General features: G+C 56.6%; 1 protein-coding gene across 1 annotated transcript in view; it reads left to right on the top strand.

Moving 5' to 3' along the window:
- The window catches only part of DNAH1 (dynein axonemal heavy chain 1), a 73,907-nt gene that overhangs the window by 25,838 nt on the left and 23,862 nt on the right, over positions 1 to 24,207 (top strand). The window contains exons 12-41 of the mRNA XM_081073046.1: positions 1,126 to 1,276; positions 2,062 to 2,255; positions 2,350 to 2,575; positions 3,182 to 3,301; positions 3,765 to 3,847; positions 4,842 to 4,983; positions 5,482 to 5,637; positions 6,065 to 6,263; positions 6,347 to 6,600; positions 7,194 to 7,406; positions 8,934 to 9,098; positions 9,582 to 9,703; positions 9,864 to 9,969; positions 10,526 to 10,705; positions 11,354 to 11,494; positions 12,083 to 12,246; positions 12,494 to 12,607; positions 13,345 to 13,533; positions 13,801 to 13,906; positions 14,560 to 14,673; positions 15,107 to 15,256; positions 16,711 to 16,797; positions 16,909 to 17,095; positions 19,766 to 19,857; positions 20,052 to 20,206; positions 21,123 to 21,300; positions 22,107 to 22,301; positions 22,391 to 22,510; positions 22,771 to 22,929; positions 23,070 to 23,177. Of these exons, the coding sequence (XP_080929172.1) occupies positions 1,126 to 1,276; positions 2,062 to 2,255; positions 2,350 to 2,575; positions 3,182 to 3,301; positions 3,765 to 3,847; positions 4,842 to 4,983; positions 5,482 to 5,637; positions 6,065 to 6,263; positions 6,347 to 6,600; positions 7,194 to 7,406; positions 8,934 to 9,098; positions 9,582 to 9,703; positions 9,864 to 9,969; positions 10,526 to 10,705; positions 11,354 to 11,494; positions 12,083 to 12,246; positions 12,494 to 12,607; positions 13,345 to 13,533; positions 13,801 to 13,906; positions 14,560 to 14,673; positions 15,107 to 15,256; positions 16,711 to 16,797; positions 16,909 to 17,095; positions 19,766 to 19,857; positions 20,052 to 20,206; positions 21,123 to 21,300; positions 22,107 to 22,301; positions 22,391 to 22,510; positions 22,771 to 22,929; positions 23,070 to 23,177 (4,570 nt within the window). The remainder of the gene's footprint in view (positions 1 to 1,125; positions 1,277 to 2,061; positions 2,256 to 2,349; positions 2,576 to 3,181; positions 3,302 to 3,764; positions 3,848 to 4,841; positions 4,984 to 5,481; positions 5,638 to 6,064; positions 6,264 to 6,346; positions 6,601 to 7,193; positions 7,407 to 8,933; positions 9,099 to 9,581; positions 9,704 to 9,863; positions 9,970 to 10,525; positions 10,706 to 11,353; positions 11,495 to 12,082; positions 12,247 to 12,493; positions 12,608 to 13,344; positions 13,534 to 13,800; positions 13,907 to 14,559; positions 14,674 to 15,106; positions 15,257 to 16,710; positions 16,798 to 16,908; positions 17,096 to 19,765; positions 19,858 to 20,051; positions 20,207 to 21,122; positions 21,301 to 22,106; positions 22,302 to 22,390; positions 22,511 to 22,770; positions 22,930 to 23,069; positions 23,178 to 24,207) is intronic.

The following is a 24,207-nucleotide window of genomic DNA, read 5'->3' as shown; positions in this document are numbered from 1 at the left end:
AGGGGGACAGTCAGAAAACAAATAAGTAGACACAGTCATTGCCACTCTTGGCAGGCGCTGTGATGGACCCAGGGGGTAGGTAGGAGGTGACATCTGAGCCAAAGCTTGAGAGTGAGAGGAAGCCAGCCACAAGGAGATGTGGGGCAGATGGATGGACCAGCAGGTACAGACATGGGGGGGGGGAGAAAGAACGTAGGGCAGTCAAGGAAGGAAAGGCCAGCAGGTATGGTTGGAGTGGGGAGGGCAGGGAAGGCTGGTCAGGGTGACGTGGGAGAGGTGGCAGGGACCATGCCAGATTATACAGAGCCTCCTGGGATCCTGGTTGTGGCTGGATTTATTCTAAATGTGGTCAGCAGCCATCAGACGGGAGTTAATGATTTGATTTACATTCCAAAATCAAGCTCTGGATTTGTGGGGACAAGTGAGGCAGAGGAGAATTCAGACCAAGGCTCTTGCCATTGTCTAGACAAGGAATTATTAGGCTGGGACTTGGTGGGGCAGATTTGGGACAGTGCATGGGCAGAAGTGCTATGGGGTCTGGCTGCAGGTGGATGTGTAGGGGGAGGAGAGGAGAGGAAGAAACAGGCTGGGTCCGGGCTCTACCCCTGGGGACGGATCCCTGGAGTGAGCTGGCAGGAGTCAGGGGACACAGGATGTTTGAGATACCATTAGAAGTCCAGACGGGTGGGTGGGTGGCAGTCCAGAATGCAGGGAGGTGGCCCTGCTGGGATCCAGGTTGGAGGGTTGTTGGCAGATGTGTAGTGTGCGTTGGAAGTCAAGGCTAGTGGACTCCTAGGGAGAGCAGGAGACTGCAAGTGCCCAGTGTCTTGCCCTGATGGGCACCCACGTTGGTGCCCGGATGACTTCAGAACCACGTGGGGGGGGTCCTCCCTCTCCCCAGTGCCCATGGACCTCTGAGCGAGTGACAAGAACAGAGGAGCCTATCTGGCTCGTCTGGATGCTTCTGTGTGATAACCTGGAGGTTTCTGGGAGGTGGGGGGAGCAAGTCTCGTGCATAGAGAAGCTCAAGGGCCATACTGCTGGCAGGAAGGACAGAGGGCAGGGCCTGCTGCACGCAGGCCTCCTCAGGCCCCGCCCACAGGCAACCTGGCCATTGTTCCACAGGCCCCGGAAGAATCCCCTGTTCATTGTGGACCTGGTGCTGGACAGCTCGGGGGTGCACTACAGCACCCCACTGGAGCAGTTCGAGGCATCTCTGCTCAGTCTCTTCGACAAGGGCATCCTGGCCACCCACGCGGTACCCCACCTGGAGAAGGTACAGGCTCAGCTCGAGGCCCGGGACACCTGCTGCCCTGGCTTCTGGTGGCCACCTGAACCACAGGGTGCTGCCCCAAGTATTAGAGCGGCTGGACTCTATCCTGGGCCTCCTGCCTGGCTTCAGTGTGCTGAGCCCTTTAATTCTTGAGTAGTTCATTTTATCCTCACCAGAAGCTGAGTGGGGAACCATTAACATTCCCATTTTCTCAGGAGGCTGGGAGTTTAACCTAAGGTCACATAGCTGCTAAGTGTCTGACCTGCACTTAGGAGTGGGTGACCAGGGCTCGCTAACCCACTCCTGCCACAGCCGTGTGTGACCCACATCCCGCCCGCCCTCTTGATCCCACCCAGCTCCTAACCTCTCTCTTTCATTAAGCTGTGGACACAGGCCAAGCTCCACACTCTAGTCACGAGTCCCCAAGTCATCACCAGAGCTGTGTACAACTCAAGCCCGTGGTCCAACAACCTCTATAACTCCAGTCCCCTCTTGCCTTCCTCGCTGGTCAGTCAGAACCATCAGAGACCTGGTTGTCCGGTCTGTCCCTTTCCTTGACAATGGGCTGAGTCAGGCATGGACAGAGGAAGACGCTGCCCCTTGGCGGACCTCCTGGGGCTTCCGGCCTTGTCCTGGTACACGGCCCCAACCCTTGCCTCCACGCCCATCATGCTCTCTTTGCTTGGCCACACTGCTGTCCACTCAGTCTTTGGATCGTATCTCCATCCCCTCTGCCCGCCTGCCCCATGGCTCACCCAGCTCTGTGCCCACACCCCTTTGCTCCACAGCTGGTGATGGAGGACCTCTTTATCAGCGGCAACCCGCTGCTGGAGTCAGTGGGCCTCCACGAGCCACTGGTGGAGGAGCTGCGGGTCACCATAGCCAACGCCATACACAAAGCCATGGTCCCACTGCAGGCCTACGCCAAGGAGTACAGGAAATACCTGGAGCTGAACAACAATGACATCGCCACGTTCCTTAAGTGCGTGCGTGCGTCTGAGTGTGTGTCTGTGCCTGTGTGACCCGACGCACACTCTTGCCACCCTCTGCCCTTCACGTGTGCCCGCCACCCGCAGGGCCTACCAGACGCGTTGCCCGTCAGCCGAGGAGGTGCGGGAGGTGGTGCTCACCCACCTGCGCGAGAAAGAGATCCTGGACCGCTCGCTGCCCAGCAGCATTGTCATCGGGCCCTTCTACATTAACGTCGACAACGTCAAGCAGGGCCTGTCCAAGAAGCGCAAGGCCCTGGCCACTTCTGTGCTGGACATCCTGGCCAAGAACCTGCACAAGGAAGTGGATAATGTACGTACGCCCCTGCCTGGCCCCAGGGCCTGCAGCAGCACACACACGCTCACGTGCACAGTGCCTCCCACGGCAAGATGTCCCCAGGCAGGCTCAGGGGGATCTGCAGATGTCCAGGCCAATGGGAGGATCTGGAAGTCACTCTGCCTTGACCCTGCAGGGACTGTCCCATATGGGGTATCCCGGGGAGGGGGGCTACCACGTCCTTCTCTAGACTTGTAGCAACCTAGAAACCCCTCCCAAAGGACACCCTGAGGTGGATCATTTCTTGGAGCTGAGGGTGTGCAAGTGCAGGCCTCATAAGTCCCGTGTGTGCATGTGTGAGTGCATGTGTGTGAGTGCATGAGTGTGTGTGTGTGTGTGTGTGTGTTGGCCTGGTGCAGGAGGCTGGGGAGGGTGAAGTACGATGGGTGATGATGGCTCTGGGTTTACAGGCCTTGCCCCACTGCAAGGCCTCAGCTCCCCAGTGAGCTGGCTGCAGGACGTGGTCAGGTGGGGAGGGGCAGTTACCTCTCTGGAGATACTGGGGATCAAGAAGGAGGAGCAGGGCTCAGGGACAGCAAAGGAGAGGCACTGGCCTCCCTGGAGCCCTCCCCACCCCACCAGATCTGTGAGGAGTTCCGCAGTATCAGCCGTAAGATCTATGAGAAGCCCAACAGCATTGAGGAGCTGGCTGAGCTTCGCGAGTGGATGAAGGGCATCCCCGAGAAGCTGGTGGAGCTGGAGGTGAGGCACACACATGACAGATGGGGGGCCGGTGTCCAGGAGCCTGGTGGAGCTAGAGGTCCTGCTGGGGCACATGTGGGGCCGAGGGCCTGGGAGGCACGGAGCCTTTGTGCAGGGACCGAGGGCTGGAGACAGGCAGGAGCTGGGAGATGAGGAACCAGGAGGCTGGAGGTGGGGTAGATGCAGAGACAGCTGGGGCTCAGGTGCTAGGAGGCTGGCTGTACGGTGGAGGTTCAGAGCAATGCTGTCTATGAGTCAGGGGCTGGACTTGGCGGTGTGGCAGCCATGGTCCTTGGAGCTCTGAGCCCCAGTGTTGGCCTTGCACCCCGTGCTGCCTCCCCCACCCCAGGCCTCTCCTCTCTGGAAGAGAGCGCCTCCCCATAGCACCCAGTCGCCTTGGTCCCAGTCACACACGTACCCTCACCAGGCACACATGCATTCTCATCACCACCTGTCCCTGCAGGAGCAGATCGTGAAGGTCATGGGTGACTACCAGGTCATGGATGAATTCCTTTACAACCTCAACACAGATGACTTCAATGACAAGTGAGTGGGAGCCTGGTCCCCACCCCACGTGGGGAGGTAGGGGAGCAGGTGCTGAGCCACAGTGACTCTCCAGTATCCTGATGGCCATAGGCTGTGTGCTCACACCAGAAACTCCCTGCCAAGATGCCAGAGGCTGTGGCTCCCAGGGGCCGGGGCCAGTGCGAGGTGGCCAGTGGGGCAGAAGGAAATCATTTGAGCCTCTTGGTCTTAGGACCCTGCTGCCCCCCCCCCCCGTCTCCATTCTTTACTCCATCGTCAGCCTGTCACAGGGCATCCCGGGGGAGGAGCACATGTCCCCAGACAGCTCAAGAGCCTTGTGGGAAACTGCCTCAGGTTGGGGCTGCCTTACCAAGGCCTCCAGAGAACCCTTGGCCACCCTGCCTCACAGACTGGGGGTGCCTGCATGACGGTAGAGCCCAGGAGAGGCTGGCACTGGCTCCTGGGAGCCCAGGAGCCCCAAGGCGCCGGCTTTAGACGGCACCCTGGTGCTCAGGTGGGCCTCCCCCAGGGTCAGCATCTCCAGACCAGCTGCCGACAGAATGCCTGCATCCCACAGGGCCCCATGTCAGCCAGGCAGAGGGGGGTGGTCTGATATGAAGAATGGTGACCAGGTGGCCCTGGTTAGTTACCAAAGAAATGCAGACTAGAGGCTGTCACTTTGCGTCAGCGTCACTCCTCTCATTTCCGGCACCATTCCCCGTCTTGCCCTGTCACTGCGCTGGGCACATTCGATCTGCATCTCCCTGGATGCTGAGCACGGCTCCCAGACCACAATCCCAGGGCAGGGACTGCCTCTCCTGCCAGGCGGCCCCATAGCCCAAGAAGTGGCCACCTCCCAACTCTCTTCTACTTCCCAGTCGTCCGCCCCTAGCTGGCTCCAGCTGCCACCTGGATCCCCCATTCTCCCCTTCACCTTGGGTGCCGCTGCCTGGCCTGGCTGACCCATGGCATTCGCTGTGACGTTCCCCTCCATGCCCATCCCTGCCCCATCCAGATGGGCTGCCAGCTACTGGCCGTCTAAGATCCTCGGTCAGATAGAGATGGTGCGGCAGCAGCACAACGAAGATGAGGAGAAGTTCCGCAAAATCCAGATCATGGATCAGAACAACTTCCAGGAGAAGCTGGAAGGGCTGCAGGTGGGGCTTGGCTGAGGCTCTGCCAGGACTGGCTCCCGCCCCCCCCACCCCCACCCCCACACACACAAAGTTCGCCAGGGCCAGGCCTCACTTCTTGGATTCAGGAGTTGCTGTGTCGATGTTTGATGGGCCAATTGGTAGATGAAAGAACAAATAGCTAAGAGAATGAACTGGAAGGCCAGAGGGGTGCCTGGGCAGCAAGTTCCAGAAGAATTCAGAGTAGCAAAGGGCCTCGACTCTTCTGTTGTGTCCTCTATGCCCCTGTGGGCAAAGGGCACCGTGTCCAGGGGACGGGGTCTTCCTCTGACCTTGTTATGTCACTATGGGGCATGGGGGGGTATCAGCTACCTGTGATGGGCCAGGAGCCTGCTCATTCCCAAAGAAAGTACCCTCAGAACCTGGAGATGCTGATGCCCAGGGACCTCGAGATCCCTGGGTGTGGGGAGACACGTGGGGGGTGCCACACAGGCGTCTGATTCCTTGCTCCTTGGCCCACAGCTGGTGGTAGCTGGCTTTTCCACCCATGTGGAGATCACACGAGCACATGAGATTGCCAACGAGGTGCGGCGGGTCAAGAAGCAGCTGAAGGACTGCCAGCAGCTGGCCACACTCTACAACAACCGCGAGCGCATCTTCAGCTTGCCCATCACCAACGTAGGCCTCCTGTGGGCACACCGTCCCCTAACCCCCAGGGCTTGAGGACTAGCCCAGGGCATTTGTGGCCACATCAGAACCCAGCTGCCAGGTGGCAGGGCCCTGGTATTTGGCGGAGGGGATTGCAGGACTGATTGCAGGCTACAGAGAAGAGAAAACCCACCCCTCGCCCGCAGGGCAAGGAGGCTGGCTGGAGCCAGGCAGGACGCCTGAGGGTCAGTGCGGGCCTCGCTCAGCCACTCAAAGCCCAGAGCCTGGAGGTTGGGGGCAGGGGTAGGAAGAAGGGAAGCAGGGCCCAAGTCCACGGGGACAGGATCAGAGACAGCAGCCAGGAGCTAGGACGGGGAGAGGACCTGGCCCAAGAAGGAACAGTGTGGAGAGAGACCTGATAGCACCTCGAAGCAGCCTGGCTTGTCTGTCCCTGCAGTACGACAAGCTCTCCAGGATGGTGAAGGAGTTCCAGCCCTACCTGGACCTCTGGACCACAGCCTCCGACTGGCTGCGCTGGTCCGAGAGCTGGATGAATGACCCCCTGTCAGCCATCGATGCTGAGCAGCTGGAGAAGAATGTCATTGAGTCCTTTAAGACCATGCACAAGTGCGTGAAGCAGTTCAAGGATATCCCAGGTAGGCGGGCAAGCCAGCCAGCCCATCCCCTGCTTCCCTGCCTGTGCTGGCTGCCTCTCACGCCCACCTAACCTGCCCGGCAGCCTGCCAGGACGTGGCCTTGGACATCCAGGCTCGTATCGAGGAGTTCAAGCCGTACATCCCGCTGATCCAGGGGCTGCGCAACCCTGGGATGCGGAATCGGCACTGGGAGCTGCTGTCCAATGAGATCAACATTAATGTCAAGCCCAAGGCCAACCTGACCTTCACCCGCTGCCTCGAGATGAATCTGCAGGACCACATTGAGAGCATTAGCAAGGTGGCCGAGGTGGCTGGCAAGGAGTACGCCATCGAGCAGGTGGGCAGCCACCAGCAGGCCCACCCTACCCCACCCAGGCCCTGCCCGGTGGCATGGCAGTATGACAGCACTGGGCCCCATCTCTGGGGTCATTTACCAGGCCCAGGGATTGAGGTGCATTCCGTTACGTGAGTGAGTAATGTATGTGAAGTGCTGGCACAGTGTCCACCAGCCCTGTTATTACTCAGTGACTCCTCAAGTTACTTCCTGTCCCAGGAAGGAGCTGATAGCATTACCTTCATTTAATGGATGAGTAAATTAAGGCTCAGAAAGGTTCAGCAACTGGCCAGGGTATCATAGCCAGTAAGGGCTGGAACTGGGACCAGAGCTCCTAACCAGTACCTTAGCTGCCTCCCAACACATGTTATACATGCATGTTGTACACATGCAGCCATGTGTGAGAACCAGTCAGCCTTGAATTCAGATGAGAGCCCATGGGGGATTTGTTGACCAGACAAGCAGAAAGTATTTGCCAGAGGGGCCTGTGAGAAGATCATGGCCGGGCAGAGCTTGCTCTTCCCTGCCCAGGGCTGGTCAGACAGCGTGCGGGCCAGCCTCTTCCCAGGACGCAGCGTGACTTGTGCCCGACCTAGGCTCTGGACAAAATGGAGAAGGAGTGGTCAGCCATCCAGTTCAATGTGCTGCCCTACAAGAAGACGGACACCTACATCCTCAAGAGCCCCGATGAGGCCTCACAGCTGCTCGATGACCACATCGTCATGACCCAGAGCATGTCCTTCTCACCCTACAAGAAGCCCTTCGAGCAACGTATCAGCGCCTGGGAGAACAAGCTGAAGCTGACCCAGGTGGGCCCTCCTTAGGCGTCCCTTACCACCCCCACTGCCCCCACCCTCACAACCCCCTGTCCCATAGGTGGCTCTTTACAGTGCCTGGAGGGGGCTGAAGTGGTGGTGTGCCTTTCCCACCTCTGCACAGCTCCTGGTTCTGACATGCCCCTCATGCAGAGGAAGGCAACTAGAAGAGTGCTCTGTGTCTCTGAAGTTCAGCTGCTGGAGGAGGCAGTGCAGGGGTGTGGACCAGTGTTTGGTCAGGAGCTGTGGCAGAGGAGGGCCATGAAAGCTGCCAGCAGAACTCCGGAGGCCTGCCTGGGTTTGGGACAGCTAGCACCTCCAGTCATGGAACTTTCTGGGCTGGATACCACGAGGCCCTGAGGTTCCTCAGTGCCCTCTCTCGCTCTATCCTGAGCCTCCCATTCCTGTCTCATTTGGAGCTGGTGTGAGATTAGGGCACCAGGGCACTGAGAACTGCCTCTCTTCAGGGGTCTCAAGGCCAGAGGCGGGGGCTGTCCGCAGAGGCCTCAGACCTACCAGTGAGATTCTGACAGCCCCTCCCTGGGGTCTTCCTGGGAGCTATTCAGAAACCTCTAGTAAAGGCCAGAGCGAAGTGAGGAGGGCTTGTCTGTGTGCTCCTTGGACCACCCAGAGATGCCTGAGCTGGTCAGCATTATCCCTGGGTCTCCCTCCTTTGTTCACGCGGTCCCCTCCGTCTGGAATTCTATCTCCACCTTCCATCACTAAGGCTCAGTGTCAAGCAGCCCTCACTGATTCCCAGGGCAGCCCTTGGTTGATGCCCCTTACAGAGCCCATCACCCATGCCAGGTCCTTGGTGATTCAGAGGCAGAACTGCTGTTTAGTGGACTGTTGGCTCACCGTGGGCAGGGACCAATCCTGTTCCCCTCTATTTCTCCTGGTGCCCACGTGGGCCTGGCCCAGAGCTGACGATGGCACACATTTCACAAGGAAGAGAATGAACAAATGAATGAATGAGTTTGCATTGATGGGAAAAGATAAGAGATAAATCCTGAAAGGGAAATTTGGAGACAGAATTTGGAGAAAGATGGCCTGTTTTGAAGATATCTCACTCTTGCACTCATGTTTCAGAGAATGTTTTAGGGATCTCAAGCTCAAGTCCCAAAACACCTCAGAATCCTTGGGTCATAGACCCAAAGTCCTGCCAGGCAAGGAGTCTGGTTTGGTCTTGTAGGCACTGGGGCTCTTTCCTGTTACTTCAGAGTTTGGTGGTTTGGGTGCCATTCCCTCGTAGGGAAAGATGGCTCGTACAGCTCTGTTGGAGGCTCAGACATCCTGTGGGGATCTTGGGATTTCTCTGGAGAGCAGGCATCCATGCAGCCTCTTTGTTCCCTGAAGTACTGTGGCTGACAGTGCCATCTAGAAATTTCTGCACGGACACTGGCTCTGGTGCCCTGTGCTCTGCCCAGCACTCTGGTGAGGTGAAATGTCTAGGTCATAGAGGGCAAGACCCAACTCCACCTTGGACTCTGGGCCCTGATAGTCCATGCCTTCATTGCCCAGGAGGTGCTAGAGGAGTGGCTGAACTGTCAGCGGTCCTGGCTCTACCTGGAGCCCATCTTCAGCTCTGAGGATATCACCCGGCAGTTGCCCGTGGAGAGCAAGCGCTACCAGACAATGGAGAGGATCTGGAGGAAGATCATGAAAAACGCCTATGAGAATCGGGAGGCAAGCTCATGTGGGGATGGGAGAGGGCAGCTGGGGCCTCCATGGGCCCTGCTCACGTTGTTGGGAGCCTTCTGGTCTCATCTCTCCGTGAGCAAGAAACATTGGAGGACAAGTCCAAGGCTTTGGTCTTGGCCTGTGTCCCCATGAATGGGCTCCTCATCATGAGAGATGCTCCTCGGAAACAACAGTTGATTTTCCTCTCGGAAATTTTCAGTTCACATTAGCATTTTAAAGGCCCTGATAAGTCCTGCAGCAAATCAAAACCTTTGGCTTTGTTTAACCCTAATTTTTTTGACCATAGACTTTTTTTCTATGGGACTGACAGGAGTGATGGAACCTAGCTCAGGGCCATTTTCCTGCCCCTGTTCCTTCCCACGCCCCACTGAGGGTCTCTGGCTGGTGTGGGTGCTGTCTGAGCCCACCTTGATGCCTCCCAGCTGGACCATGCTCACTTCCAGTTTCTCTCTGGTCTGGGCCATACAGATAATCAATGTGTGCTCTGATCAGAGGCTGCTGGACAGCCTGCGGGACTGCAACAAGCTGCTGGACATGGTACAGAAGGGCCTCAGCGAGTACCTGGAGACCAAGCGGAGTGCCTTCCCCAGGTGAGCACCATCCAACCCATGTCCACTCTGTCAGTTCCTGCCTACAAGGCTGGGGCACCACGTGCCACATCCAGGCTGGGGTGGGTGCAGGAGTGTCAGTGATATTGGGGCAGCTGGGACCCAGGAGCTGCCTGACCCACTTCCTTACCCCATTCTCCAGATTCTACTTCCTGTCAGATGATGAACTACTTGAGATCTTGTCCCAGACGAAGGACCCCACTGCTGTGCAACCCCACCTGCGCAAGTGCTTCGAGAACATTGCCCGGGTGGGTGACTGGGCCCGTGGCTCAGGGCCAGGAGCACTGGGACTCCTTCCCAAATAGAACTGCTCTTCTCTCACCCCAAATCCTTTTATCAGGAAAGGAGGTGGCAAGTGAGATTCCTGGCCCTCGGAGATGCTCCTGGGGCCTATGGGAGGAAGGTCAGCTGCAGAACCCCCAACCCTGAGCTGGGGGCTCTTGGCTCCCAACTCATCCAGGGGAGTCCTGTCCCCCCAATACACTGAGGTGCTGGCTGGGTCAAGAAACACACGAGGCCAGAGGCTCCTACCTCTCCTCATCCTCGTCCTCGCCTACAAAGGAGGCTGTACATGCCTGCACAGGAGGGGGTACTCACAAGCAGGGTTAGTTAGCTTCCTTCCCTGACTCCTTTTCAAATGTAGTCAGGGAAGACCCAGCCCAGATAGGTGCTCAGGAGGGGCCCCGTGAGGCAGAGCTCTCTTCTGAAGGTGAAGGGCACAGGTGGGTCAGCCTTGATTCTGTGATGTGTGTGGCCTCTGGGCACACCTGGGGTAACCCCGACTTTTGCCCACCTCTCCCACAGCTGCTGTTTCAGGAGGATTTGGAGATCACACACATGTACTCAGCAGAGGGTGAGGAGGTACAGTTGTCCTTCTCCATCTACCCATCCAGTAACGTGGAGGACTGGTTGCGGGAAGTTGAACGCAGCATGAAGACCAGCATACGGGACATCATCGAGAGGGCCATCAAGACCTACCCTACGGTGAGCCCCAGCACTCCTCTTACCCCAGCACAGCTTCAAAGTCTGGTCATCCTTCCATTTGCTCCTTTCTTAGTGTTCTCTGCTCCATCACGGTAGCTGGGCTGCTTGCCTGCCTCATCCTCAGGCTACAGCTTTGACTGCTGCTGCCTTCAGTCAGCTGAGGGCTTCTCAGGGCAGGGGTCCTTAAGGAATCTGAAAACATGCTCCATAAAGTGAAACCATCAGTCACTGTTGTTATGTTTCAAGCACTCACTGTGTGCCAGGCCTGGGCTGGGACTTCACTCAGCCCCACAGTCAGCAGCTGAGCTGGAGGTTAAGCCTTATACTACAAAGTCAGTTCAGAGACATTTTCTGTCCAAATGCTTGTGATTTGAAGGTGACAGAGCCAGGGTTGAACTCAGGGCTACGTGTGCCCTGATTCTGGGCTCCCACCCCCTGCTTCAGGGTCTCCTCTGCTGAAGAAGTGATGACCCCACCAACCCCCAAGAGGCCGAAAGTTTAATGGCTTCTCTGCTTTTGAGGTAGAATTAACAACTTGGTTCCAGAGTTTGAAAGGCAGAAGCACAGATGACATTTAAAGAAAAAAAGAGTGTGCAGGGTCAGGGCTGGCAGCTACCTGGGTCAGCCCTGACTGTGTTATCTTCCCAGATGCCCAGGACCCAGTGGGTTCTGAACTGGCCTGGCCAGGTGACCATCGCCGGGTGCCAGACCTATTGGACCATGGAAGTGGCAGAGGCCCTGGAGGCCAACAACGTCAGTAACCAGCTGTTCCCCCAGCTTGCCCAGCAGGTGGGAGTCAAGGGGGTCGTCATCTGCTCCCCATATACACCCCTCACCCAGGAGAGCCCAGTCCCTCCAGGAGCTTTTTCCTGTAATGAGCCTGTAAGAGGCCTGGGGTTGGCTCCAAAGAGCAGAAGATCAGACACCCCAGAAATGAGTGTCTCACGACCGGCCCCCAGCAGGAGGGACTGGGAGTCTAAGGAGAGCTCTGAGCCTGGCAGGTGCCCCTCTCCCAGTGGTCACTGAAGGAGCCACGTCCTACAGCATGCTGCAGGCTCTCCTTGCTCTGTGCACTGGCTCCTGACCACACTCCCTCCTTGAGCTCCTCACCAGGCTCCACCACCTGGCCTTTGAAGGCTCAGGTGGCACTGTACACTATAGGGAGACAGTGCCATGCACGTACCTCCATTTTTGTGTACTTTCCTGCCAGACTTCTCGTGTGACCGATGCCCTCCCTGTGCCCCTCCCATCCCAGACCATCAGAAGATGCCAGAATAGAGGTGGTGTTCCTGCCAGAAGTCCACCCTCTGTACAAAGGAGAGAGAGCCTGCATGACCCAGCATGACCATGCCTGACAGTATCCCCCCATTCCTGCAGCTCAGTGACCTAGTGGCCCTGGTACGGGGGAAGCTGTCCCGCATGCAGCGGGCTGTGCTATCGGCACTAATCGTCATTGAGGTCCATGCCAAGGATGTGGTGGGCAAGCTGATCCAGGAGAATGTGGTCAGTGTGAATGACTTCGAGTGGATCTCACAGCTGAGGTGAGGAGGCAAGGGACTCTGGCCCAGCCATCCCCAAAGCCAGAGCAGCTGCAGGTGGGGGCCAGGGGAGGGTGGCGAGACAATTAGCAATAGGCTGGTCCTGGCCGGCCCTTGAAGCCCTGGGACAAGCTGGACAGGGATTCCTGATGCCCTCATTCCCCAAGAGAACCACCTCTCCTCTACTGTATACCCTGCCTGGTAGCCCATGGTCCCCATGGCCTGTGAACCCATCTCCCTGCAATGCCAGGTACTACTGGACAAATAACAACCTGTATATCCGAGCTGTGAATGCCGAGTTCATCTATGGCTACGAGTACCTAGGCAACAGCGGGAGGCTGGTGATCACCCCCCTCACAGACAGGTGAGAGTCCCTCTCCCCATATGCCTTCCCATACTGGGACCCTGCCTCCAGTCCTGGCTGGCCCAGAAGTGCAGGGACTGAAAGGTGTAGCCAGTCCATGACGAGCCAGTCCATCAGAGCTCGCAGCATTAGCAACACAGACTTTGGGTTTAAAATTGGCTGTACCCATCATAGGCTGAGCGACCTTAGGCAGGTGACTCAACCCTTTGTGCCTCAGTTTTCTCTGTGGCTTTGTCAGGGTGGTTATGAGAATTTCATGAGCTGATACATAATGCTCATAGCTCTCTAATGGGTGTGAGCATTACTATTTTTATTAGTTAGATCATGCTTTCAATGTACCAGAAGAATCGATCTCGAGAGAAATAATGGGCAAGTTCCTTTATAAAGTGAGCAGTTCTCTTCTAAAGCAATCAGTTATTTCCTCTTGCCAACAGTATATAGTAGCAGCTGGATTTTCAAGTTGGGTTTTGAGTAAGGGAAGTGAAGTGTGGCCACAGTTCAGCCTTCGCAGTGGGTTTCTGAGCAAGGCTCTGCAGGGCCACAGGGTGGGGTGGGGAAGCACTGTGCAGGTGGTTTAGAGGTAGTCCTGAGCCCAGCAGCCAGGCCTGGGCTGGGAGAGGAAGGAGGAGCAAGAGCTACCCATCCATGGGGCCCAAGAAAGAGAGGCTCTCTCTCCCTGTGTCTGGGAATCCTGAGGAAGTTGCATGGCTGGTGCCTACCTCTTCTCACTCCTGCAGGTGCTACCTAACCCTGACCGGGGCCTTGCATCTCAAGTTTGGGGGGGCCCCAGCTGGCCCAGCTGGCACAGGGAAAACCGAGACCACCAAAGACCTGGGCAAGGCCTTGGCCATCCAGACCGTTGTGTTCAACTGCTCCGACCAGCTTGACTTCATGGCCATGGGCAAGTTCTTCAAGGGCCTGGCCAGGTGAGGCTGGGTGTGAGGGTGACACAAGACAAGGCAGGAAAGCTGAGCTCTCACAGGGACACTGCCCGAAAGTAGCCTCACAAGGTGCTGGAGGGGACAGGCTGGGATAACAGGAGTCGGAAGCTCGGCTCCTGGGGGCGCTGGGGTTGTGGCTGAGCTGACAGAGATCACCACTGAGGACTTCCTCCTCAGCGAAGTCAGTGGGCGCCTTGGAGGTGCCAGATGGGCTCTGAACTCCTATCCCCCTCACGTTCTCACCTCGCCTAGTTCTGGGGCCTGGGCCTGCTTCGATGAGTTCAATCGCATCGATATTGAGGTGCTGTCTGTGGTGGCACAGCAGATCACCACCATCCAGAAGGCTCAGCAACAACGGGTGAGCCACCTTCTTCCACGCCTCCCCGGGTCAGCACCTCAGCACTTCATCTGTACCCACCATGCCCACCCTGCAGGGTGCGAAGCCAGGCACTCAGCCGCTCATGTCACAGGGGACTGGCACTTCCTCCTCCTCCTTGCAGAGCTGTCCCTGGGGGGCTTTTGTAGCCAGTCAGGGAGCCCCACATCCCTACCCCACCGTGGGGGCAGCTCCCAGGCCAAGCTACAGTGGATAAAGGGATCCCTCCCACATCCTGACCCTTATGGAAGCCCCAGTCATCTGTCCTTCTTTCAGCACTGTTCAGAGTAGCCAGGAGTCTTCTGGAGACAAGAGCTGGGAGGCTGGCAGGTGCCTTAACCCCACCCCAGTAGGGCCCTGGGTCCCAGTCAGAACTGAGTTTGATGGGAATCCATGGAAGAAGTGGGGGTGGAAGGAGTGGGAAGTAGGAGATTCGTGAAGACCTCAGGTAGCCTGGACCTGGACGGCCATGGCATCCACTGGGACTGGAGGTCTTAGACCAGATCCTGAGAGAGGAGGCAGCTCATGATCAGGGGGCCAGTCTGGGTTGACGAGCTCTAGCGAGGACAGGGGATCAACGGGGCATGAGGCCCATCCAGACGAGGGGCAGGTGTCAACCCCTACCCCCCACCTAGGTGGAACGCTTCATGTTTGAGGGTGCCGAGATCCCACTCGTGCCATCCTGCGCAGTGTTTATCACCATGAATCCAGGATACGCTGGCCGCACTGAGCTGCCCGATAATCTGAAGGTGTGTTCAGGCCTGGGAGACTGCCCAGGGCACTGGGAGGCACTGGAGCTGTCGCCTGGGCTCAGAGATGCTAAAGCACTTATGTAAGGCTCACAACTGCTGGAACGCAGGGACTGTGATTCCCCAAGGCAGCCCTCCTGCCCAGGGTCCTGAGGCCCAGACCTGGAGAGGAGGCCCCAGGCTTGTCTCCCGGCTTGGAAGAAGTCAGGACACAGGTTCAGGTCAACACAGAGACCAGTTTCTAATAGGCAAAGTGGTCTAGCCTCGGGGCAGTGTAAGCCTCAGCTGTGGCAGGTGTGCTGCAGACGGGAATCCAAGCATCAGTGGGGCAGGAGGGCAGTGGTGGCCTCCTGAGGACCAGACAGTCCAGAGAGCTGGGTGCTCTGGGAGGGGAGGTCCACCTCTCCATTCACATGTACACCATGGACCCCAGGCGCTCTTCCGGCCCGTGGCCATGATGGTTCCAGATTACGCCATGATCGCTGAGATCTCTCTCTATTCCTTCGGCTTCAATGAGGCCAGTGTGCTGGCCAAGAAGATCACAACGACCTTCAAGCTGTCCTCTGAGCAGCTCAGCTCTCAGGTGAGGCCCTGCCCCAACCAGGTTCCAGGTTCTGAGAGCTGCTGCCTGCCCCCAGCACCCCCATGCGATAAGAATTCCATCGCTGTTTCTCAGCTGAGGACGCTGAGATTGTAAGCAGCTAAGAGACTAGCCAGCCTCATGCAGTGCACAGGTAAGCTACAGTAGGAGCCAGGAACAGGAGCTAGTTCAGGTGCGAGGGAAGACCAAGAGCCGCACGACCCAGGGCTGCAGATCAAGGGCACCCAGTTGCCCATCCAAGCCTCCCAGCACCATGGGCCTTTCTCTCAGCGTACTGAGCCCAGGTTCCAGGGATAGATGTGGTTGGTCCCGGCTCCAGCACTGGTGGATGAGCTTTCCTGTTTGGCTCCATTCTCAGGCTCTCCCTCTGCAATGGCAGAGATGAGCTCCAGCTCTGTCTGGGCTCACATGTTACTAGCTTAGTTTCTCTTTTCTAATAATTCCAGAAAAAGTCCCTGGTGTCACCCTAATGGGCCCTCTCTGGGTGACCTGCTTATGCATGAATACCAGTCACTGTGGCCAGGGGGAAATCATATTGTTTATGGCCAGGTGGGGCCCACCAAAACCCATGGGCTGGAGGAGATGCAATTTGTTACTGGGAAAAACAGCAGCTGACTACCAGAGTGCACTGTTTTTGCCAGCCCCTCCACACACCCTCTTTCTAACCATCCACTTTCAAAAATGCTTCTCCCTCCTCTCCCTTCATTCTCCCCCTTCCCATCCATTATAGCAACTATCCCCACATGGTTCTGGAAATGCCCTCACCCCTTGTCAAATGGCAGTGACCCAAAGTCAAGCCCAATCTCTTCATCCAAGTCCAAGATTTCTGGGAAATGTGCTGGTCCAGCTGTACTTTTCATGGTCTGGTACCATGGGGTGATGTGATAAATTGACCTATTCCCAACACACCAGCTATATAATGGAGAGAAACAGAACCAGTGGCAACATCAGGGAAAGCAATGGTGGTGTGCCTAAAAGAGTGGGTCTGGAGAAATGTAATGAGAGACTCTTAGAAGGAAGCACAAAGGCCATCTAAGCCAGCCCATTTGTGGCACAGATGGGACACTCCTTTGTTCACTTTGTGAACAAAATTCACGTGCCTCCCTGCTCTTAATGCTGTCCAGGGATTTAACTTGACCAAGGCAGAGTCCTTGCCGTCAGGGGCCAACAGTCAAGCAGGGGACGCAGAATAAGTAACCTCGTAAAAGGAGAGGGCCAGTGGGATGGTGAAGTAGCGGGTGGCAGAGGGGCCCAAGGGAGAGCACCCGGCCCAGGCTGGAGTGTGCAGGTGGTCATAGACGGCCTGCCAGGGAAGTGACATTTTAGCTGCAAGTTGGGTGATGAGGCAGGTACCCGATGGGAGGCAGAGTGCTCCAGGCAGCAGCCCCGAGAGGGGCAGTGCCCACCCACCCCTCCATCTATGGTCACCACCATAGGATCACTATGACTTCGGCATGAGAGCTGTGAAGACTGTGATCTCGGCTGCTGGGAACCTCAAGCGAGAAAATCCCAGCATGGATGAGGTGAGTGCCATCCCGAGAGGTACCTGGGAGCAGGACTCCAGGAGGGTTCTGCAGAGGCTGCAGGGGCATCTGGCCTGGGCCAGCTGAAGGCTCCTCTGGCCTCCGCTGCAGGAGCTGATCTGCCTCCGGGCCATCCGTGACGTGAACGTACCCAAGTTCCTGCAGGAGGATCTGAAGTTATTCTCTGGGATCGTGTCCGACCTGTTCCCCACCATCAAGGATGAGGACACCGACTACGGCCTTCTGGACAAAGCCATCCGCAGCGCCTGCGAGAAGAACAACCTCAAGGATGTGGCTGGTGAGGCCCTGGCCCTGCCCTGCAGGCCTGTGGGTGTCCGAGGAAGGGCTGGCTCCGGCCACCCTGGGATAGGGGGACAGACACAGGCAGCCCAGCCTCAGGGACCCTCATGCCTGGCCAAAGGTGTTGCGGGCTGGGGCTGTCTGTCAAGCCGTCCACAGGGCAGGGCAAGTGCCCCCAACCCCATCTCCACAGGGACCCTTCAGGTGGTTGGTGTCTAGAAAAAACTCCTTCACTCTCACACCCATACTTCTGACACCAGATCCGTGGGGCTTTTCCTACACCAACCAATTCTCCAACACCAGCTGGGGGTCCTAAAATTCAATTCAGTTCTGACACTAATCAGAGTTAGCATAGACCCCCCGGTTAAGGGCTCGTTCCACAAGACTGTCCCCACTTCAGACGTCAGTTGAAAGTAGTAGGTCCCCAAGTTACCACAACTTCCATCTGACTTGGCTACAAATCCGAGGTTCTCATGACCCCCTCCTCAGGTTTGATCATTGGCTAAAACAGCTCACAGAATTCAGGGAAACACACCCTTATGCTTACTGGTGTATTATATAATAAAGGATATGATAAAGGCTACAGGTGAACAGGCGGATGAAGAGATATTTAGGGCGAGATCTGTCCCCACGGAGTTGGGGTATGTCACCCTCCCAGCATGTGGGTGTTTTCACCAACCTTAAAGCTCTCCACATGCTGTACTTTTGGGGTTTTTATGGAGACTTCATCATGTAGGCATGATCAATTATTTACTCAATTTCCAGCTCCTCTCCTCTTTCTGGGAAATGGTGGGGTGGGCCTGTAAGTTCCAAGTTTCTAATTATAGCATGTTTGTTCTGATGACCAGCCCCCTCCTGGGAGCCCAGCATCAAGAATTGCCTCATTAGTAACAAAAACTCATAGACACAGACAATAGTTTAGTGGTTACCAGAGGCTCAGGGGGCTGGGGGCTGGGAGATGAGGGTAAAGGGGATCAAATATATGGTGATGGAGGGAGAACTGACTCTGGGTGGTGAACACACAATGGGATTTATAGAAGATGTAATACATAATTGTACACCTGAAATCTATGTGATTTTACTAAAAATTGTCACCCCAATAAATTAAAAAAAAAAAAAGAATTGCCTCATTAGAACAAGAATTCCTACTAGCACTCAGGAAATTACAAAGGTCTAGGAGCTTTGTGTCAGAAACTAGGGTCAAAGACTAAATATTAGAAAAGAAGATTCTCTTTGCATCCTTATTTACAAGAGCTTGAGCAGCTCTGTATCAAGGACTAGAGACAGAGACCAATATATACTTATTGTTTCACAGTAAGGAAGCAGGTGGAATCCCCTGCCCTGACCTCCTGCTGTAGCCCCTCTTCCCTGTGGGAGAAGCAGCCCCAGCACTTGGGACCCTCTTGGGCCTTGCTCCTCCCTGACAGAAGCTCTCCTCTGCCCTGTCCATCATTGGACTTGACGCCATGATTGGGGGTGAGCTGTGGCCTGTTCATACCTCCACCCCGTTTCACTCCCGCCAACACTCCCCTCTTTTGAACAAGGGCTCCATCCACAAGCAAAGCATGTTGCTCCCACTTGCAGGATTTGCTCAAACTCCTTGTGGAGCGACAGCCCTGGTGTCACATTGAGCGTTTGGGCTCTTACTGAACTGGTTTGTTACAAAGCCCGCCATGTAGATGAAAGAGCTCCAAGGACACCACCCTCAATTAGACTCCCTATGACTCCCATGCCCTTTCCTGGTAGAAGGTGGAGGTCTCAGCCCTGCTACCACGTGGCCAAGTCTCTCTTGTCCCCACAGCTCCAACCTGCCTGCCCTCTCCTCCGTGCAGATGCTCTCGGGCCTTTTGGTGGGGGGTAGAGGGTTGCTCATCCAGGAAGTCACACCTGCCAGCCTGACCATGTGGGGCCCTCCTCTGGGCCAGATGTGCTCATACTGCAAGCCTGAGCCCTGTGCCCTCCATTGTTCTTCCTTCTACCTGCGGTTCTGCTGCACCCCCTGCCCCCCAGCTCCAGCAGGCTTGTTGAATGGGGCATCAACTCTTCTCTCCCTCCTGGCCTTGGGTCATGGCCTTTGCCAGGAAACCTCGTCCCTTTGGCGAGTATCCCCGACCTGCTGTGCTATCGCTCCCTGCCTACACACACTCTTGGGCGGAAATGATTTTCTCATTCCCTACTCATGTAGGCCTGGTCTTTGCCTGCAGCTGGCATCTGTCCCTACAGCCCTGGTTTTCGTCAGTCAAAGCTCCTGACTGACCGTCAGCTTCCGGCCCTGGGATTTTGCCTAATGTTTGGCCAGCACTTACTCAGGGCAATGCTGTCAGCCGTCTGGGCAGTAGCTTTGGGGCTGGAGTTGACTGTGGGCCTGTGACGGCTGACAGAGCAGGCCCCTGCAGTTTGCCAGCCGAGCAATGGATGTTAGGAAGTAATAGTCCCAGTGGAAAGCATGGCTGACCGTTAGCACGGAGTTCCTGCTCTGTGCCACGCCCCACGCTTAGGGCTTCACCTGCCCCTGCCCGTTAGGACCTATGTGGCCTCGTTTTACAGATGAGGAAACTAAGGCTCAGGGAGCAAGATGACCACCCAAGGTCACACAGAAAGCCAGTGGAGAAGACAGGACATCAGCCCATGCTCTGACCCCTGGGCTCCCCTGCCATGTCCCCCACAGGCTTCCTGACCAAGTGCATCCAGCTCTACGAGACCACAGTGGTGCGGCACGGCCTCATGCTCGTTGGGCCCACAGGCTCTGGCAAGAGTAATGTAAGTGCAGCCAAGCCCGGAAGCTCAGGGCCCAGACAAGGGGCCCGAGGGCAGTGCCGCCTCAGCAGGGATCTTAGTCCCCATTTGCACCTCAGGGCCTCTAGAATACGCCTCCTGCCCTTGTGACCCTCAGCCCACTCCAGCCAGCTCTCCAGGGAGCCAGGAGGCCCACTCTCAGGTGCCCATCTCCCCAGTGTTACAGAATCCTGGCAGCTGCCATGACGTCGCTCAAAGGACAGCCATCCATCAGCGGCGGTGTGTACGAGGCTGTCAACTACTATGTGCTCAACCCCAAGGCCATCACGATGGGTCAGCTGTATGGGGAGTTTGACCTGCTCACCCATGAGTGGTAAGTAGCCCATGACCCCCCGCCAGTAACAGCCCTGCTCCCAGATCTCGAGACTGTGGGCCAAGGGACCCCTGGATGTTATGGCACACGTGAAGTGCTCAGTAAACGTTGACTTCTGCATTGCCCCAGGAGAGGCTGGTGGTCCCTCTCAGGGCCTCTGCTCCAGGCTGAGGCGTACATTTTAGGGGAAGTGGGCTGAGCTGGGAGAATGGCAACTGGATGGAGGGCCTCCGCATGTCAGCACCTGGGGATCTTTTCTCTGGGGCAGTTCTGTACCTACCAAAGTAGTCTATAGTCTCCTGCTTGGGATGTCTGATTAGTTCTAGTGTTTTGGGAACCCAGTGGGGAATGGGCACTGGAGAAGGAGTCACCCATCTTTCCGAAAGCAGACCTGTCCTGCTTCCTCCATTTCTACTCCAGGCTCCTATGTAGACAGATGGGGGGCTGGGGTCAGACCAGAAAAATGACCCCCTAGCCACCCCTTCTCTGGCACTTGGTACCTCTGAAATCTGAGCCTCCCAGGTTTTGCAATAGGAACTAGATATAGCTCATGACCCATACCCTGTTTTCTCTGCTAGGGCATTTCCTTCTTCTCCTTCTCTTTCCGTTTTCCAGAACTGTGTGAACCTCCATTTCTGCTGTTGCCTCCTCCCTTACTTCCTTTTTCTTTTCAGGATATCATCTTTCATCTTCTTTTAATATAACGTTAGTAGGGATTCAGCAGGGAGGAAATAAAAGCACACATTTTCATTACACCATATTACACCAGAAAAATCCTATTTTTCCTATTACATTTTTTAAATGAAGATATTGAAAAAGAAACATAAACAAGCAGAGCAGGTTTCCTTGGGAGCCAGCTGTGCTTGCTGCCCTGCCTGCGCGGCGCCTGCAACCCTGTCCTCCCTGGTGGCTGCAGGACAGATGGAATTTTCCCCTCCCTCATCCGGATGGGGGTCATTACCTCCGACACCAACAAGAAGTGGTACATGTTCGACGGGCCGGTGGATGCCGTCTGGATTGAGAACATGAACACGGTGCTGGACGACAACAAGAAGCTGTGCCTCAGCTCTGGGGAGATCATCAAGCTCACAGAGGTGCGTCCAACCTGTCCACTCACCAGCTCTCCTGAGCAGCTGGGTGAGCCCGAAAGCCACAGAGTGCTGGCCAAACCTTGTCCCTGTCCACTCCTCCTTCTCGGGCCTCCGCTGCATCTCAGTCACCACAACCCACCTAGGCGCCGGCTCCTAACCTCCCGCCCTGTCCCCAAGCTCCCGAACCTCAGCCATGTCCAGCGCAGCTGCTCATGCTGTCCTTTCAGCAGACGCAGCTTCTGTGATGCCCTGAGCCCAGGGCCAGGACACCACTCCACTGCTCCCAGCTGACACTGCCTTGGGCCTCCCAGGCCCACTGCCAGCCATGCTGGCCCCGTCTGAGCCACCATCATGCAGTGTGCCTGGAGTCTGGGGAACAGGTGGTACACTGGCCACAGGGACACCTGCCTGTGTGAGGGGCAGTTCTCAGAGGAGGGGTATCACCTGGGCGGAAGGGCAGTTGGTGGTGTCTGCACTGAGCTGATCTCTTGAGCCCTTCTGAGAACGCCTGGAGGTGAATGTGAACCTGTGTTCAGGTACACAGGTACAGGGCTGTGGAGCCGGCACACGGCTCCCAGGGCTCCAGGGGTCCCCAGGATCTTCTGACTCATGTTCCTCCTCAGGGCTCCAGGAAGGGCCACATTATCAGCTGAGGGCCAAGGGGTTCCTGCGTTCCCCCTCCCCCAGCACTGCTCCTGGCTCACAGCTGGCCCCTATGGCCCAAAGCTATGGGTGAGCAACCCCTTCCCACGGCACTGCACCCTGGAGGCCGGCGGCTGGCCCGTTCACGCACTTCCCCTTGGCACCAGGAGATGACCATGATGTTTGAGGTGCAGGACCTGGCGGTGGCCTCCCCAGCCACGGTGTCCCGCTGTGGCATGGTCTACCTGGAGCCCAGCATCCTGGGGCTCATGCCCTTTGTCGAGTGCTGGCTAAAGAGGCTGCCCGCCTTATTCAAGCCCTACGAGGAGCAGTTCAAGGCCCTCTTTGTCAGCTTCCTGGAGGTAAGTGAGGCCACGGTGTGCCTGGCATGGCTGGGGCGGTAGGGTGCTGTGGCGACGAGCCACAGGAGCTGGGTGCCCCTTCCCTACAGGGATCCATTGCTTTCGTCCGTTCCTCCGTGAAGGAGGTGATCGCCTCAACCAACAGCAACCTGACACTGAGTCTCCTCAAGCTGCTGGACTGCTTGTTCAAGCCCTTTCTGCCTAAAGAGGTGAGGCTCCAAGCGGTGGTAGGTGTCTGCTCCCGGCCCCCTCCTCTTTGCCTGGGCTGCCTGAGGGCCTTGAATCCCAATCCAGCCTCCTGGAAGAAAGAATTGGATTGGCTCACCTGGATCATGGGAACACCCCGTCCATTCTGCCGTAGACACAAAACTCTGCCGCAGAGGCCAGCGGATGTCCCCCACCCGCCAGCTTCCTCAGGCCACTCAGTACTGTTCCTGCCTTAGCCTGATGCTGTCCCCTCTGTTTCCAGGGCCTCAAGAAAGTACCCCCCGAAAAGCTGAGTCGCATCCAAGAGCTGATCGAGCCCTGGTTCATCTTCTCCCTGATCTGGAGTGTGGGCGCCACAGGGGACAATGCCAGCCGCATCAGCTTCAGCCATTGGCTCAGGACCATGATGAAGACAGAAAAGGTGAGAGGTGGCAGCCCTCAGGCTGGGCTCCCAGGGCTGGGATGCTGAATGCTGGGTGTTCTGGGGCCATCCCCCAGGCCCAGGCCCCCAGGGACAAACTGCTAGGCCTCACAACCTGACTTTCCTCTGGTTCCTCACAGCTGACCATGCACTTCCCAGAGGAGGGGCTGGTGTTCGATTACAGGCTAGACGATGCTGGCATCAGCAATACCAACGAAGATGAGGACGAAGAGGAGGAGGGCAAGCAGGTGACTGCAGGCCTGCGCTGAGGGACAGGACCAGGAGGGCCCCACTGGGTGGTAGCTGTCCTCCTTGATGAATAATGCCTACAGAGAGGAGGCCATATTGACGGCCAGAGGTCTCAGGCTGGAGTTAGGTGCATTATCTCATGAATCTTCACAGACCCATGGAGTGGCTATCACTGTGCCCATTTCCCAAACAGGAGAGTGAGGCTCTGACTAGTCACACCCACCTAGTGCGAGCAGAGCTGGACTTGAACCTAGGACTAGGAGCTGTCAGACCACCTCCCTTCCCAGCCGTACGCACTGCCTCCTCCATGTTGATGCAGAGCCCAGGGATTGGCTGCCTCCGTTCTACTTAGTAGACTTGGGGGTGGAGGGGAGTGTATCACTTTGTGAGGGGTATAAATGTCTAATCATTATGTTGTTTTGTATGCTTGAAACTAATATTAAAAAATAAAATAAAAGCCCCATTTGCCCAGGGGCTGGGCTCTCCAAGGGCAGAAAAGTCCCCATGGTCTGCCTTAGTACCTCCATCCTTCCTATCAGCCAGCAAGGACTCCATGAGCCTTACCTCATTCCACGATCAGGACCCCAGCCCAGAAGGAGGCAGGGGCAGAGAGCTGTCTGCAGAAATGGTCACTGTGCAGGGTCCTACTGGGAACCTCATAGGGTACATCTGAATCTAATGGTCAGAGCTGTCCCCAGTGGGACATGTTGGTTTGACCATAGTGAGCCCCTCCATCAAGGGAGGTCTGCAAGCTGGATCAGGGCTGTGGGTGAAGGGACTAATACAGGTGGGGATGGTGGGGGAGGATAGGCCAGGGGGCCTGAGCTTCCAGGTGATGCCAACACCCATGATTCTGGCCCCCACACTATTGGGTAGCCTGCAAGTAAGGAGCAAAGACCTCTGCCTTCTGGCTTATCCAATTCCCAGATCACCTCTTTCATGTAGAGACCCGGGGACTGTCAGTCCCTAGGGAGCCTCCCACTAGAAGCAGCTAGGTGCAGAGAGCGCCCCATTCCTGGTGGTTTGTTC

The sequence above is a fragment of the Rhinolophus hipposideros genome, assembly GCF_964194185.1.
Source record: "Rhinolophus hipposideros genome assembly, chromosome: 14".
Classification (NCBI taxonomy): Eukaryota; Metazoa; Chordata; class Mammalia; order Chiroptera; family Rhinolophidae; genus Rhinolophus; species Rhinolophus hipposideros.
This window is presented reverse-complemented; position numbering and strand designations above follow the sequence as displayed.